This window comes from Mandrillus leucophaeus, unplaced genomic scaffold (assembly GCF_000951045.1).
Source record: "Mandrillus leucophaeus isolate KB7577 unplaced genomic scaffold, Mleu.le_1.0 Scaffold181, whole genome shotgun sequence".
Lineage (NCBI taxonomy): Eukaryota > Metazoa > Chordata > Mammalia > Primates > Cercopithecidae > Mandrillus > Mandrillus leucophaeus.
In genome coordinates this window covers 910,408-928,494 of record NW_012101821.1, presented here as the reverse complement: position 1 = coordinate 928,494, position 18,087 = coordinate 910,408, and the positions used below count along the sequence as shown (strand labels likewise).

General features: G+C 37.1%; 1 protein-coding gene across 2 annotated transcripts in view; it reads right to left on the bottom strand.

Moving 5' to 3' along the window:
* PDE5A (phosphodiesterase 5A, cGMP-specific) overlaps positions 1-18,087 on the bottom strand; it is a 128,829-nt gene that overhangs the window by 80,425 nt on the left and 30,317 nt on the right. For both annotated transcript variants that reach the window (XM_011977595.1, XM_011977596.1), the window contains exon 3: positions 15,786-15,875. In XM_011977595.1, the coding sequence (XP_011832985.1) occupies positions 15,786-15,875 (90 nt within the window). The remainder of the gene's footprint in view (positions 1-15,785; positions 15,876-18,087) is intronic.

Sequence of the window (18,087 nt, the reverse complement as noted above, 5' to 3'; positions counted from 1 at the left end):
TTACCCTCCTGCCAAATAGTAAACTCTCTGCCACACTAGCTTTTAAGTAATGAGGTAAAGCTCTTAAACCTAGAACTAAAGGGACTTTTTGCCATATTAGATCCTTCTGTCCCTTGAGATACAGAGATTCTGTCCGGAGACTGAACAGCACATAGCCATTGTGAGCAAAGTCTCCATATAAGCCCTTTAAAAACTGCCAGAGACACAAAGGTTACATAGCAGAAAAGAGCCTGCTGTCTTTCCCATGGCAGGGTACATTCAGTGTTTACTGTTGTTGTTTAACTTTCCATTCCTTCATTTGTCTGGCTTTGCAACATTCTCAGAAGGAGGAAATGGACATTTTCTGACCCCCTCGAAGTGAGAGCTCTGCAGTAGGCACTGCCACATTCCTCATCTCACTAGGAATTCAAAACCACCCTGTGTGTTTGCACTTTATGCTGAAACTTTACAAACCAGTCGCCTAAAGCAAAGAGAGAAGAAACTTGCTCAAGGAATCACTGCTCCTAAGCCAGCACAAGACCAAGTCAAAGTCAGAGGTCTTTCTTTCACACTCTGCCTCTCTGCCTAAGTGACAGTAAGCCTAAAACGTCAATAAAAAATTTCGTATATCAACACAGGTTATACAAGTTGTACTTCATATCAGAATAATTCCACCACTGTTTATGTTCACCTTTACACAATACATTGCCAAAAATGACTTCAGAGCCCTGGATCTATTTAACAATGAAGATTTATTTCAAGGGTGGTATCCTGCCTGACGCCAGGTGTTGGCCTGAAAAGCATAGGCTTACCCTGGACAGTGTTGTTGGATTTGGACTCTGTTAAATCAGGATCAAGTTTGTTCCAGCACTGCCTGAACTTATTATGAGTCCATGTCTCTATAGCCTTGTAAAATGCCCTGCCAATAAAGCCTCCTGATAATTACAGTGTAAAGTGGTGTGTCCATAATGGGCACCTAATACAAACAGAAAAGAAGTAACACAGCAAAAATGGTTAAAAAGCAAGTTTTGTGCATCAAAACACTAAACAGGCTGAATAAAATTTAAAAATTAAAGTTGGTATCAAAGGGGTTGAGAGAATGCCTTCTTTACTAGAGCTGAACTAAGTGTTTGGATCACTGCTATTGCCTCTGCTGGTCTAGCTAACCACATACATAGCCATTGAAAGCTAGATATCCATATAATTTAACATAAGATATTCAAGAAAAACATATGTGTGTGTCACGTATATATATGTACACACATAATTTCTTTACATTCTAAGTCCTTCATATGGAGAACATAGCTTATTATGTTCTCATAGCCAAAACATAATTTTATCTCTAAATATTATCCCTCCAAATGGAAGATGTGCCTGAGAATGTATGAAAGCACAGATGCAGACATCTGTCTCACTAGCGAAACTCCTAGTTGTAGGTGTCACCAGCAAAAAAAGACATGACCTCTTCTCCATAGCTGTGCCAGTTAATATACAATGAAGTAATTGTAGACATGCCTCAGAGATATTGTGGGTTTGGTTTCAGGCAATGGCAATAAACTGAGTTACACATATATTTTGATTTCCCAGAGGATATAAAAGTTATTTTTAGACTATACTGTAATTTCTTAAGTGTGCAATAGCACTATGACTAAAAAACAATGTACACACCATAATTTAAAAATACTTTATTGCTGAAAAATGGTAGCAATCACCTTAGTCTTTAGCTAGCTATACTTTTTGCTGGTGAAAGGTCTTACTTTGATGTTGATGTCTGCTGAATGATCAGGGTGCTGGTTGCTGAAGGATGGGGTTGTTGTGGAAATTTCTTAGCATAAGACAACAATGAAGTTTGCCACCACAGATTGACTCTTCCTTTCGTGATAGATTCCTCTGTAGCATGTGATGCTGTTTGATAGCATTTTACCCACAGTAGAACTTCTTTCAAAATTGGAGTCAATCTTTTCAAGGTGTGCCACTGCTTTACCAACTAAGTTTATGTAATATGCTAAATTATTTGCTGTCTTTCAACAATATTCACAGCATTCACAGCAGGGGTAGAGTCCATCTCAAGAAACCACTTTCTTTGCTCATCCATAAGAAGCAACAGTTCATCTGTCCGAGTTTTATCATGAGATTGCGGCAATTCAGTTACATCTTCTGGCTCTACTACTAATTCTAATTCTCTTGGTACTTCCACAAGATCTGCAGTTACTTCCAACAGTGATGTCTCAAACCCTTCAAAGTCATCCATGAAGGCTGGAATAAACTTCTTCCAAATTCCTGTTCATGTTGATAATTTGACCTCCTCCCATAAATCACAAATGTTCCTGATGGGATATAGAATGTTGGGTCCTTTCCAGAAGGTTTTCAATGTACTCTTCCCAGAGCCACCAGAGGAATCCCTATTTAGGTCAGTTATGGCCTTACGAAATGAATTTCTTAAATAATAAGACTTGAAAGCAGAAATTAGTCTTTGCTCCAATGGGCTACAGAATGGATGTTGTATTAGCAGGCATGAAAACGACATTGATTTCCTTGTGCATCTTCATCAGAGCTTCTGGGTGACTAGGTGTACTGTCACAGAGCAGTAATATTTTGAAAGAAATCATTTTCTCTGAACACTAGGTCTCAATAGTAGGCTTAAAATATTCAGTAAATCATGCTGTAAACAAAGGTGCTGTCATCTAGGCTTTGTTGTTCCATTTGCAGAGGACAGGCTGAGTTGAATTAGCATAATTCTTAAGGGTCCTAGGATTTTTAGAATGCTAAGTGAGCACTGGCTTCTACTTAAAGTCACCAGCTGCATTAGCCCATAACAACAGAGTTGGCCTGTCCTTTGATGCTTTGAAGCCAGACATTGACTTCTTCTCTCTAGTTATGAAAGTCTGAAATGGTATTTTCTTCTAATAGAAGACTGTTTAGTCTATATTGACAATCTGTTGTTTAGCATAGCCACCTTCATCAGTGATCTTCACTAGATCTGTATAACTTGCGAAAGCTTCTCCGTCAGTACTTGCCGCTTCACCTTGCACTTTTGTGTTATGGAGATGGCTTCTTTCCGTAAACCTCATGAGACAACCTCTGCTAGCTTCCAACTTTTCTTCTGAAGCTTCCTTACCTCTCTCAACCTTCAGAGTATTAAAAAAGTTAGGGACTCACTCTGGATTTTGGGCTTTGGCTTAAGAGAATGTTGTGGCTGGTTTGATCTATCCAGACCATTCAAACTTTATGTGAGCAACAAGGCGATTTGGCTTTCTTAGCGCTCTTGTGTTCACTGGAGTAGCACTTGTAATCTCCTTCAATAACTTTTCCTTTGTGTCCACAACTTGGCTAACTGGCACAAGAATCCTAGCTTTTGGCCTATCTTGGCTTTCAACATGCCTTCCTCACTAAGCTTATTCATTTCTAGCTTTTGATTTAAAGTGAACACTTGAACACTTAGAGAACGCTATAGGGTTATCAACTGGCTTAATTTTAATACTGTTGTGTCTCAAGGAATAGGGAGGCCAAAGGAGAAGGAGAGAGACAGGGGAACATGAAGAAGGCGAAAGTTTCGGTGAAGTGTGTTCAAGAGAGAATGGAAGGAAATGGAAATGGCAAACATGGCCTGTATAGCTCTTTCAAAGAGTTTTGTTCTGGTGATGATCAGAGAAATGAGGTGGTAAAGCAGATGTGTGATCCAGTGAGTGTTTTGCTTTTGTTTTCAAGATGGGAGAAATACTATGTTTGTATGCTGACGAGCAGATTTGGTAGCTAGGAAAACTTTAATGATTCTGGACATAGAGGAGAGAACTGCTGAGTTAATTTCTTTGACCACGCAAACCAGGGATGGGGAGGCAATGTAGAGATTTCAGGGGAGAAGAGAAAGGATTAGACTGTAAAACAATACATGCAAAAGAAAAAGAGCTAACTGTTTTGTTCCCCACAAACCAATGACTTATTTTAGGAAATATGACAACTCTCCCCCTTTATAACTTATCTACAAAGCTAGAAAGTATTTTAGATTTGTCCTTTTCCCTCATTCCTCCATCAAATCAATCACTAAACCTCCTAAACAGAAGTGTAACAAATCTGCAAAAAACTCTTTAGCAGCTTTCCTGCCTCTAAACAAAGCACTCTCTCTGCTTATGAACAAATATGGAAGTTAATTATAAAAATATATCAAGTGTCAAATTATGTAGCTCTGGGTTAGAAGCGAAGAAAATGGTTCGAACTTACTGCCGTGGCCACCCAGATTTTTAAATAATAGCAAATACTTCCTGGCATTAAAAAAAATTCAGTACCTCCTTCGCATGACATTAGAAGGCTCTTCTTGATCTTGCCTCTGTCTACCTGTCTGACCTCATTTCCAGGCACTTCCCTCCTTCTAGTGGATAGTCAAACAGTGTAGCAAAGTAACAGACGTATTCCCTTTGCTCTCAGTCCATCAACAGAGGTAGAAAATAATGGCACAGAAAGATACGATAGAGACATACCAATGAGCATTGCCTGTGGATATTAAACAGTGAGTACTTATATTACATGCAAACAGAGATCTTATGTAGATCTGTTAGTATTTGTGGCACAGTATTTTAAAAGTCTTAGCCAGGTGCAATGGCTCATGCCTGTAATCCCAGCACTTTGGGAGGCTGAGGCGGGCGGATCACAAGGTCAGGAGTTTGAGACTAGCCTGACCAACATAGTGAAACCCCATCTCTACTAAAAATACAAAAAATTAGCCGAATGTGGTGGCAGGCGCCTGTAATCCAGCTATTCAGGAGGCTGAGGCAGGAGAATCGCTTGAACTCGGGAGGTAGAGGTTGCAGTGAGCTGAGATCATGCCACTGCACTCCAGTCTGGGCGACAAGAATGAAACTCTGTCTCAAAAAAAAAAAAAAAAAAAGTCTTTTAATACCTCAGTAATTTGCCACCATACAAAGAGGCAGACATCTTCCTCTTTTTCTCCTTAGTCTTCCCTTTTTCATGCTCTACTTCCTCTTTTCCCTCTGATTTAAGACAACCTTGAACACCAATTTTTGTGTAAACCCAGTCTACGTCGCCTCTCCTCTGGCAGTTCATATTATTTTTTAGTACATGAAAGGTGATAACTCAAAATGATTTTAAGAGATCATTTTAATTAATGAGCACAGTTCCTCTTTTATCCTCTGGCTAGTTTTAAGGAAAGAGAAAATAAACATGGATATATATGTTCTATATAATAAATAATGAAAGTACATTAGTACTATGTCTAGTAGGTTAAAGTGCCTCCACAAATTCTCTGATACTACTCTTTTCAAGAGCTGGAGCCTAATTCCCTTCCTCTTGAGTCGGGTGTAGAACTTAAAGTCCCACTGCTAAAGAACAGAATGCCAGAAAAGTCTTGGTGATGGACAACTTTGGAGACGAGGTCATATAGAGCACTACTGCTTCCTCCTTGCTCAATTTTTTCTCGAATTGCTCACTCTGGAGAAGTCAGCTGCCATGATGTAAGGATACCGAGCAACTTATGAAGAGTCCACATGGTGAGGAACGAAGCATTTCTCCCAAGAATTTCTTGAAAATAGATGATCAAGCATAAGTCATGTAGCCCCTGCCCACATCCTGACTGCGTGAGATACCTGAGCCAGAAGGAACCAAGCTTTATAAGCCACTCCAGAATTCCTGAACCACAAAAACTGTGAGATAATAAATGTTCATGCAGAATCACTTAGTGTAATTTGTTATGTTGCAAGAGATAACCAATACTGCATAGTACTCAAGATTATCAAATAATTTGTAATAATCAAATAGATCTAGAATTCTAAATCCAGGTCATTTCACTCCATTTCACTAGTATAAACTGATGGAAACAAATTTAAAAATTTTTGTAAGATCCTCATCTCCTGCTCTTTGATTTCAATTCAGCCTAGACTATTAATTTCCATTCTATGATCAAAAGCAAGTAGAGATTTAGCATAGACTATTAATTTCCATTCTATGGCAGAAGACAAGCAAATGGAGATTTTTAGATAAGCATTTAATAAGAAGGAATACAAGGTACTTAACAGTTGATAAAGCACTTTATCTATGTAATCTTAGACATTAATGGATGAGTATAGATGTTTGTACATATCTATTGAGAGCAGCAATTTCATTAACAATCACTTTAACTCTTCAAGAATGCATGAAAACATGAAAATTATTTTATAGTCAAAATCCACCCCAGGGTCCAATTATATGATGTTGGGTTAGATATTATACAAAGAAATGTTTTATGCTTATCTGGTTCCAGACCCCTAATATCCATTATTCAGGGACTATGTAAAACTTCTCAAAATTAAATTTATAAATCATCTATTAAATTAAAAATGTCATGTATTCCAAAAAGTGCTGGAATGGTTATCTTGAAATTACCAATGAAGATAAGTTTCCTATTGAATAAAATATAGCATTCAGTATGAACCAAATTTTCTGAGCATTAAAAATAGGATACCACTTGGGTACACAAAGCCTACCACATTAATTTAATCTTCAGTTTCAAGTTTTTATTCACTCTTTCTTTTTCTTCTTGATCAGTAGTGTAGACTTGGGGATTTCACACATTAGCACTATGTTTTTCATCCGCTGCTCTTAAGAAACATTCTTCTTTTAGGAAAGCAGTTAACATCTTCATAATATATACTTTGTTATTTAAAGGGCAGTGTGCAGAAGGAAAAAGAAAGGATCCTCACTATCACAACCTCAAGTCCAGAACAAACAGAAACTTTGAAAAGCACTTTTGTTTCTAAAACAAAGCTACAAAAAAGAATACTGTGGGGAATAAATGCAGTGAACAATTTGTAACTTTTCTTTTTTTTTTTTTTTTTTTTTCAGGCTGGAGTGCAGTGGCAAGATCTCGGTGCACTGCAACCTCCACCTCCCTGGTTGAAGCAATTCACCTGACTCAGCCTCCTGGGTAGCTGGGATTACAGGTGCACGCCACCACACCTGGCTAATTTTTTTTTGTATTTTTAGTAGACACTGGGTTTCACCATGTTGGCTCAAACTCCTGACCTCAGGCAATACGCCCGCCTCAACTTCCCAAAGTGCTGGGATTACAGGCGTGAGCCACCATGCTTGGCCAATTTGTACGTTTTTGAAAACATGTAACTAGCCAATTCTTTAAGACTAAAATAGATCTAGATCGACTGATAGTCTGCTATTAAACTCTGCTTATTTTTATAGTTACATTTTCATCTATTTTGACTAAAATTGAAGGATTATGAATAAAACTGTAACATTTATTTCCTCCAAGTTTACACTGTCAAATTTAAGAAAGCTGCAGTCAGTACTGTGAGTGTGAGAGATCACAGACAAGGATCCACCCTCCATGGAGATCAAGCTTCTGTCATCAGGAGCATTTATGTGGTTCCTCCCTCGAGGCTGTGAGATAAATACAGCAGGACACTTTCATTTCTCCCCAGGGATTTCTCTAGCTCCCCGAGTTCAGTCTTTCCTTCAAACTTGTGTGTTGAATATTGGACTCATTTAACATTTGTCTTGTCACCTTATATAGATATTTAATTTTTGGTGTACAAGAGCTACCTCTCCAACTTTTTTTTTTTTTGAGACGGAGTCTCACTCACTCTGTTACCCAGGCTGGAGTGCACTGGCACAATCTCAGCTCACTGCAGCCTCCGTCTCCCAGTCAGGTTCAAGCGACTCTCCTGTGTGAGCCTCCCGAGCAGCTGGGATTACAGGCGCACGCCACACACCCAGCTAATTTTTGTATTTTTAGTAGAGACGGGTTTTCACCATGTTGGCCAGGCTGATCTTGAACTCCTGGCCTCGAGTGATCCACCCCCCTTAGCCTCCCAAAGTGCTTGGATTACAGGCGTGAGCCACCGTGCCCAGTCTACCTCTCCAAATTGAAAAAAAATTTAAAAGCAAGTGTCTTCTTTGCCTCATTAAAAAAAAAAAAAAATCTACAAAGTGCAGTGATTCAATAGTTACTTGTCAAAACAAGATAATTTAGGAGAAATAAATGAAAATATTTTTAAATGAGCAGACACAATCATAAAACTTAAATTCTAGAAAACATTTACTTTTGTGTTTTGTAGTTGGAATTACATATCTGATTTCATTAACGCTTCAATTTGTGAGTTTCGATAGGTGTTGATCACTTGGATTTGCCAAAGTATAAATCTCATAAAAATTAGCTGATACTTTCTGAATCTTTTTAGTTTTTAAAAGGAAGATATAAGCTAAAATGCTAAGATATTAGCTAAAATGTTCCTTTACCACATTGTAATGAATTATCCTAAATCCTTGATTTTAACTGTCATTTTTGCAACAAAGAATTGCAAGTATATCACCAAATATGATAAAATAAAATCAAGATAATAAGATAAAAATAGAGAAGGAGGAAAGAGCTCTGATTTCCAATTGAATTTCTACTTAATAACTGGAGTTGACATTCAACAATGGTGGTTCAGCCTAGCCTGAAAGATATTATTGGATAAAATCTCTAGTTCAGATCAATAAGAAATTTTCAGAGCTTGCATTATTTCATAATGTCCTGCTTTCTACTCTTTATCCTCTCCTCCCCAAATAATCTACAGAAAAAAAAAAAAAAAAAAAAAAAAATCAGTAGGTCCTGAGTGACAAATAGGGCTCTGAGTAAGAGTTAATATTTAGGGTCGATTATACCAGTGCAGCCCCTATAAATAAAAAAAAAGAACACTCATCTTCACTATGTCATAACAAGCAATATTTCAGGGGAAGGCAGTATTTCACAAATAGGTCATCTGAGCTAGGGGGAAAGATCTGAGCTTCTCTGTAATTCTTTACTAAACAAAAAAAGAATTCTGTCTGGTTATAGGAATAATTCATACAAATGACAAAGATAAAAACTGGTCTAAGTGCTCAGGTCGGAAAAATCCAGAATTAACATTGAAAGAAATTTAATAGCAGCCCTAAAAATTCATATACCTGTAATTTTTACCTGTAATTTTTTTTTTTTTTTTTTTTTCATTTGTAGTCATGGTTTTTCTCTGGAGCAGATTGGCTCAGATTAGTATGAAACATGCTCCTTTAACTCTTTTGCCCCTGGTAAAAATTTTCCTATAGATTCCTCTTAAGGCAATATAGAGGACGTGACTATGATCTTTCTCTTATTCTCTGTTATCTCATTTTTCATCTTAAAAAGTCTGTCTGCAGAGCAGTTTAAACACTAACATTGAAGGGCCGGCAGAATACAGCCAGATCTCCTTGTTGCCACCTCAAGTCCTGCTTCTGCATGCAGCCACATTAAACACATCGGTGTACCTTTCACTCCAACAAAATCAACAATAATTTAAGTGCTTAGTGCAGAGTCTCAAGAAAACACCAATCAGGAGGCAAGCAGAGTGCAGCCATCATCCATAGCAGACTTTTAAGAAATGCTCTTCTCTCTATCTATTATGACCCCTACAGTCTGAATGCCTGGGTTTGAATCTCAGCTTTGCCAGTTTTTAGTTATGTGACTTTGAGCAAGTTCCCTAAATGTTTCATATCTCAGTTTCCTTTATTGTTAGGTAGGAATAAGATAATGCGTTACCTCTTATGGTTGTCATGAAGATTAAATGAACTAATACTTGCCAGATCATTAGCACAGTTTTCACAAGATTTGCTCAATAAATATCACACATGTTCACTGTCTCCTACATACAAGGCAGTCATTTCCAAAGTCCTACCCCATACTCCTCAAACTACTCCCTCATATATACCCTGGACTGGCTCTCTTCTCTCCCTTGATCACTTTTTTCTTTCTGTCTTTATTCATTTTCTCCAGCCAGTAGCTCTTTGACCTTCCAAAATAAATTATTTTAGCCTTCTCACACTTCTCCAGTTTCTTTTTCCACTTTGCCCATTAACTCCATTCTCTTGAAGGGAGTAGGAAGAGGGGAAGATTGCAAAAACTTAACCTCTAGATGTTTTTCAAAATTACCATCACAGACGTTTAGTAATGTCTATGGTCCTTACTTGTAAAAAAAGCACTGTTGTATCTATAACACTCATGCTTATAACATTAATGAAAAGAACTCCCAAACATTTTTAATTAGTTGATATACTTTACAAGAGGCAAATAAAGAGCTTAGATATTTCAGTGAATCTTAAACATCTTCCTGCATTTTCTAGCCTATGTTATAATTCAGAATTTAGTATTCAATAGTCAACTACTCCATTCAAACGGCTTTCCAGAGTTGGTACCAATGTCTTTAAAAACCAGTGTCACTAAAAAGTACCAGGATATTTTGTAAACAATCAATATTTAATGATTCAATAATCACCGTTCTTTTTAGGTTCCTTGGTAATTAGTCGGAATGGGTATTGGCTTACTCAATAAGGCCGGACTTAGAAAAAGAAAAAACACCAAATTCATTTTGCCTCATTTATGAGGAAAAATAGTGAAAAACACGTTTCTCTTAAGTTTAAAGTTTCTTAGAGGGTAATCAACAGACTATGTCAGGGCTGTGTTGGCTATCCCAGTTAGCTGAGTATTGGCTTTGGTCCCAGTTAGCTGATTATTATGTGGCTAATGACCTCTTCATGCAGCTCTTATTGCTTGTCTCTCTTAAAAGCTCTATTAGTTCTACATCTCCTTTTAAAGAATAGTAGCTGATGCACTTCCAGTGTGCCAGGAACTACGTTAAACCCTTCACTCACAAGAATGCATTTAATCTTCCCAATAACCCTTTAAGGCAGATCCTTTTATTGCCCTCATTTTGCAGATGAGGAAACTGAAGAAGATCTACCATCCTGGTTTGTCAGCCAGCAATAAGTGGTAAAGATGGGATTCAAGTCCAGAGCAAGGAATCTTAATAATTAGTCCCAAAAGCCTCCCTGAAACTTTCCATTTTGGTTTAAAATTTTCATGAGAAAGAGTAGTTATGTGTACACACAAAAGCAAACACTACTCTGAGTTCGTTTATACAGATATAAATTTAAAGATAATTCTGGAAGTCAAATATTGCACCTTGTTAGTGGCCTGGGTTTGTTTTTTGGCCAGCCAAATTACTTGTTATACTATAACAGCCACGCTTGATAGTGTGTCTATTCTGTCTCTCTTCATTCTTTTCTCTGAAAACGTTAATTCTCAGGAGAAATAATTTTGAACTAGGCAGTGTGAACCTGGGAGGAAAGGGAGCAAGATGCGAAGGAAGGAGAATGGGGAGGGTCAGCAAGATGTTTAAAAAGCTGTGTTGTGGGCTGGGCGCGGTGGCTCACGCCTGTAATCCCAGCAATTTGGAAGGCCGAGGCAGGCAGATCACGAGGTCAAGAGATCAAGACCATCCTGGCTAACATGGGGAAATCCCATCTGTACTAAAGATACAAAAATTAGCTGGGCGTGGTGGCACGCGCCTGTAGTCCAGCTACTCAGGAGGCTGAGGCAGAAGAATTGCTTGAACACGGGAGGCGGAGGTTGCACTGGGCCGAGATCATGCGACACTGTATTCCAGCCTGGTGACAGAGTGAGACTTTGTCTCAGAAAAAAAAAAAAAAAAGAAAGAAAGAAAAAGGCTGGGCATGGTGGCTCATGCCTATAATCCCAACACTTTGGGAGGCCGAGGCGGGAGGGTCACAAGGTCAGGTGATCATAGCCATCTTGGCTAACATGGTGAAACCCCGTCTCCATTAAAAATACAAAAAGAAATTAGCCAGGTGTGGTGGCGGGCACCTGTAGTCCCAGCAACTTGGGAGGCTGAGGCAGGAGAATAGCACAGCGTGAACCCAGGAGGCGGAGCTTGCAGTGAGTGGAGATTGCACCACTGCACTCCAGCCTGGGGTGACAGAGCGAGGCTCTGTCTCAAAAAAAAAAAAACAAAAAAACAAAAAAAAACTGTGTTCTCGAAGCCCTCTCTTGAATAAAGTTACAGATTGAACATCCCTTATCCGAAATGCTCGGGACTTAGAAGTGTTTCAAGTTTTAGATTATTTTTGGATTTGGGAATATTTGCATTATTATCAGTTGAGCAACCCCAACAGAAAAATCCAAAATTCTTCAATGAGCATTTCTTTTGAGGGTCATGTTGGCACTCAAAAAGTTTCACATTTTGGAGCATTTTGGATTTTCAAATTAGGGATACTCAGCCTGTATTTAGTCCCCAGTGAAGCTACTGAAGATTTTTTAATCTCATGAAATGGTTGGTGTAAGAGTCCAAGCCTCATATTAAGTCACCACTAGCAGGAGAGGATGTGAAAGCACACAGAGAAACACAAGAAAGCTCAGGAACCCAGCAGAAATGTAAAGGAGAGCTTCGGGCTATTTGGGGATCTGTGGCCGCACCCACTCCAATCAGATCTGTAAGAAGGCAGCAGGTCCTTGGCTAAGAGTGGGGTTATATATTCATGTAACAAAATTTAAGTCATCTCTCAGTAGAATGCCCAGAATTAAAAAGACTGATACACTATGTGTTACCAAGAATATGATGTAAGGGGAACTCTCATACACTCTTGATAAGAATGAAATATGGAACAGCTACTTTGGAAGAGTTTGGAAATTTCTTATCAAATTAAACAAATACCTACCATATGACTTAGCAATTGCCCTCCTATCCAAAAGATGTGAAAGCGTAAGTCCACACAAAGGTCTGTATGCAAACACTGACAGCAGCTTTTTTTTTTTTTTTAATAATAGACACAAACTGGAAATAACTGAAATGTTTATCAACTGATGAATGCATAAACAAATTGTAGTATATCCATACCATGGAATAAATCACTCAGCAATAAAAAGGTACAAACTATTGATACATTCAACGGTAGGGCTGAATCTCACACCAATTAGGCTAAGTGAAAGAAGCTAGATACAAAAGACCACATACTGTACGATTCCATTTAAATGACATTCTAGAAAAGCAAAACAATAGTGACAAAAAGCAGATCAGTGCTTGTCAGGAGCTGTGGGTTAAGGGAGGAGGAGGAAATCAACTGCAAAGGGGTACAGGGGAACATCTGAGGTGACAGAAACAGTCTATGTCTTGATTGCAGTGGTGGTTACATGATCGAATATACATATCTCAAATTCATCAAACTGTACACTTAAGCTGAGTAAATTGTATTGTATGTGTGTTAGTCTGTTCTCACACTGCTATGAAGAAATACCTGAGATTGGGTAATTATAAAGGAAAGAGGTTTAATTGACATACAGTTCTTCATTGCTGGGGAGGCCCCAGGAAACTTACAATCATGGCAGAAGGCAAAAGAGAAGCAGACACCTTCACAGGGCGGCAGGATAGTGTGAGTACAAGTAGGGGAAATGCCAGAAGCTTATAAAACCATCAGATCTCATGAGACTCACCATCATGAACAGCATGGGGGAAAACGCCCACATGATACAATTACCTCCACCTGGTCCCGCCCTTGATATGTGGGGATTATGGGGATTGTAATTCAAGGTGAGATTTTGGGTGGGGACACAGACAAACCATGTCAGTATGTAAATTATATCTCAATATAGCTGTGTTTTTATTTTTTATTTTTTATTTAATTTAAATCATCCTCACCAGCAGTTATAATGTGGAAGAATGTATATCCTGAGAATACTTTCTGTAGAAGGGGCCATCCTATTCACTTCTTCCTAGTGATTCTGTTGCATTCTCATCAGTTCCCCCAATCCTGATTGTTGGAGAAATTGTTCACACTATCTAGAAGAGAAGTTTAATCAGGGCATAATTCAGGCTGAATCTGTTTGCCAGTACAAAGCTGTTTTGGGGTTCACGATTTTAAAGTACCCTTAATAACTAAAAGCTGAATACTGTCTTCCTAAGTGTACAGAATCATAGTCTGTGGTTTATAACTAGGCCTGCCAAATAAAATTTGAGTTGGATTTGAGTTCAGATAAACAACAAATAATTTATTAGTATAATGATGTCCCAAATAACGCATGGGACACAACTTTTTTAAAATTTGATATACCTGGCAACCACATTAGTAACACTATAATCATCAGTCCATGTATGGCCTTTTCAATTTTATATATTCATTCACATACTGAGTTAATTAAACTAATTAATTAATCTCATATTATGTCATTGCTGCAGGCATTTTTAGTTACTACTGCTGGAACTACACTTTTTAAGAAACCATGTGGTAACTCTAAGGCACTGAGAATGACTACTGAAAAGTAACTGACTTAGGGCCTTGTTAATCAAATTGTGATCAGTAGACCCAGGTAATCATCAACTTGGTACTTGTTAAAAAAGAATCTCAGGTTCTACCCAGACCTACTGAATTCAGAATCTGCATTTTAACAAAATCCCCAGGTGATTCCTATGCACAACACCTAACACTGATTTAGAAAGTTGTGTTTTAGGCAAATTCCCAGGGCAGTGATACGTAGAATGGACTAAAGGGAAATTGACTGCAAGGATAGAAACACCTTACAAGAACTTCAAAATCTGAATTACTTCAAAATCTGAATCATGGTGCATGCAGGTAGCACAAATAAAAATAAAAAAATACTGAAATCAGAAACATTCTAGTGAAAAAAATCAATGGGGTTTGGTAAGAGACTAGATGGAGGAGGGAGAATAAACATCAGAATTTGAATATCAATCAAGTAGAAGCATCAAATACTTCTAATATGATTGACAGTGGTTCTCAACCTTGGCCACACATTGCAGTCATTTGGGAGCTTTAACAAATACTAATACCTGGGTCCCAATCCCTGAGATTCTGATTTAAGGTGAAACCTCGGCATTAGAATTTTTAAATGCTATACCCAGATAACTGGTAAAACATTTCCATGTGTGTCTGTGAGGGTGTTCCCAGAAGAGATTAGCATTTGCATCAGTATACTGAGTGAAAAAGATTCTCCCTCACCAATGTAGGGGGTGAACATCCAATCCATTGAGCGCCCAGAGAGAACAAAAAGGCAGAGGAAGAGAATATTCTGCTCTCTCTTCGGAAGCTGGGACATCCATCCTCTCCCTCCTCTGAGACAACAGAACTTCAAATACTCAGATCCTTGGACTCTAGGACTCACACCAGCAAACCTCCCAGTTTCTCAGATCTTCAGCCTCAGACTGAATTACACCAAAGGCTTTCCTGGTTCTCCAGCTTGAAGATGGCGGATTGTGGGACCTCTTGGTCTCCATAATTGCACAAGCTAATTTTCATAAATAAATCCCCTCATATGTCTACATATATCCTATTGATTCTGTTTCTGTGGAGAACCCCAATTAATACAATTGGTAATCTTTTAGACTTTTCCAGTTGGTTGTAATACATAGTCAGGATTGAGAATGCACAATCGAAATATTCAGTTTAACTGATAATTTATTAACTCTTTTTTTCCAAGTAAGTGTAAAATGAAGAGGGAACTCAGTGATAACAGAATCCAAATCTTCTAGTTAGGTGAAATATAAACTAACATATTTTCATTTGCCTGTTAAAATTTCAAATTGAAATTTACATAATTAGTTAGCTATGATTTCCATTTTTTCAAAATCTCAATTTGAATGAAATCAGTTAATGACCACTGTAGTTGGATGATCATTTATGAATATTACTCATACCCCTAAAACATAATATGCAATGAATTGATTCTAATCACAGCCATAATTACATATCTTAAGATAGAATAAGGCCTTCAGGAAGAGAGGAGGTAGAATATGACATGCATAAAATTTATAGTAAAGTAATAATCAGAATTAGGCCCTGTAACTAAAAATCTAAATTAAAAAATATCAAGCAGAACATTTAAGAACTTTATAGATAATTTATCACTAAAGCATTATTTCATATATATGCAAAGTAAATACAAAATATTTTTCAAAAAGAAAAATATTTCCAATGACCTTTTATAAAATGGAAAATTGGCTTACCTCTTCCCTATGATTCTTAATTGGCATACAAAGAATGCTTTGTGTCTTGTAGCCTGTAATTTGGTCAACTTCTGCATTGAACCGAGGATCCTAGTATGGAAAAAGAAATTCAATTTAATGACTGACCTGTTCAAAGATTGATTTGATTTTTCTGATTTATTAGATTAGAGAAATCTAACCTTGGACTTACCTTGTTACTCCGAGTAACAATTTTATTGTTGTGAAAGGCATCATCATGTAAGGACATATTATATTTGACAAAGATACATTTAAGTTGTTGAGCTTTTTTATAAGCAGCTAGTGTTTAAGAGAAAAAAATACAGACTCGAACAAAGGTTCAGAAATAAAGAAAATTCAAAATATTAACCACTTTAGATAGCTGTACTTAAATTCAGGAAAAAGTGGCATCTCTCCACCTCTGTAATATCATCTCACAACCTGATTCTATTGTGCCTCCAGAACAACCTTTTCAATAAATGACTTTACTTCCCTTGTAAAGGCTGTTTTACAGTTCCTCAGTACTTCTATCTCAAGTATTCATAAGAATTTAAATTATACATATATATATATACACACAATCTGATTGAGTCAGATTGTAAACAATCCTTTAATCTTTTGAATTTCCCCTTTTACAAGGCACATTATACACATCCAATAATCATAAAGGATTTTTTTTTATTAATTTATTTATTATTATTATACTTTAAGTTGTAGGGTACATGTGCATAACGTGCAGGTTTGTTACATATGTATACTTGTGCCATGTTGGTGTGCTGCACCCATCAACTCGTCATTTACATCAGGTATAACTCCCAATGCAATCCCTCCCCCCTCCCCCCTCTCCATGATAGGCCCCGGTGTGTGATGTTCCCCTTCCTGAGTCCAAGTGATCTAAAGGATTTTTGAGGTGTTAAATTTCTAAGTATGAATTAAAGAAATAAAGGTAAAGTTTAATTGTCCATTACACTTTAGATTGGGAAGATCTAAAATTAGGCTGTAAACTCTAAAAGGGTTTTTTCTTTTTCTTGTTTTTTGTTCATTACTGTATTCCTAGCACAGGAACTTAATCAAAAGCATGTGTTAAATCAATGAAGGAATTCATTAACAAATAATACCATGGTTATCAAATGATATCATTTTTACCTTACCATATAGTTTAAAGCAAATCTTGTCAGTAAAGGGAAAACCGAAGTAGAGGAAATCAATAGCTACAACTAACATGAGGTAAGAGTGGAATGGAAACAAGCATTCCAGGACATAAACATCTGAATGAGTGCTGTTCCCTTCAAAGCGATAGCCTTGGGGAGTTACATACTCAATCTAATAATAGCATCACTGCTCCAAAAACTACGCAGTTGGAATTCCCTTCAGAGAATATGGAATATCTACACTGGAAAAGCTCATCTTCTGATGAGCTTTGAAGGTCATTTCTTTTTTAAAAAATAAAAAATAAATTAGTCACAGTAAAGCCGTGAATGAAGTAAGTGATTACACTAGATTCCATCAATTGGGGTCAGAAATGAGGCCAATATTCTCCTGAGAGGGCCCAACTTAGCTTAAAGATAATTTCAAAAGAAAAGTTATAAAATGGTGAAAAATCAGCATAAATATTTTATATTATAAACACTACTACATTTTTGCTTTTTCTGCAAACATGCTCAAAGTTATATGAATTGAGATGCAAAGAAAATCCTTAGCTGAACCTTCCTAATAAAATTCTTATTTTGTCTTTAGATATTGTCTAAAGAAAGCAGACAAGATAATGATGTTGATGAATTAAAGAAGTGAAAAATTATTGACATATAGTGAATTGTTTTACAAACCAATAAGTAAAACATGAATAAAAATACATCCTCAGTTTTACTTTGTTAATAAACATTTGAATTATGAGACAATTTATAAAGCAGATTTAACCCAACTACCTAATCAAAGCAGTAGAGTTTGACAGATTAAATTTAGTAGGACTTTCACATCATTTTTGTGCCTACTGTTAGTTTAAAATCAACAGCAGTTCTGAATTTCACTCTCCAGTGAAGTGGGTGGGAATAAATACATCCTTCAAATTTCATTTGAGGTGAAGTTCCAAACTCCTGACATCTCAAGGAGTTTTCCTTTAATAATAATGTACTCAGTGCAAAGACAATATACGTAAAGGAGTTCTAACCCCTCTAGGTGCAGTAAACACCAAAGAAAAAAATGGAACACTACAATCATTGTGATTATTCCTTCACCATTTGTTTATAAGAACATGACAGTATGAAAGAACACAAGCCTTGGATGTCCACTTGCCATAACAAAGTAT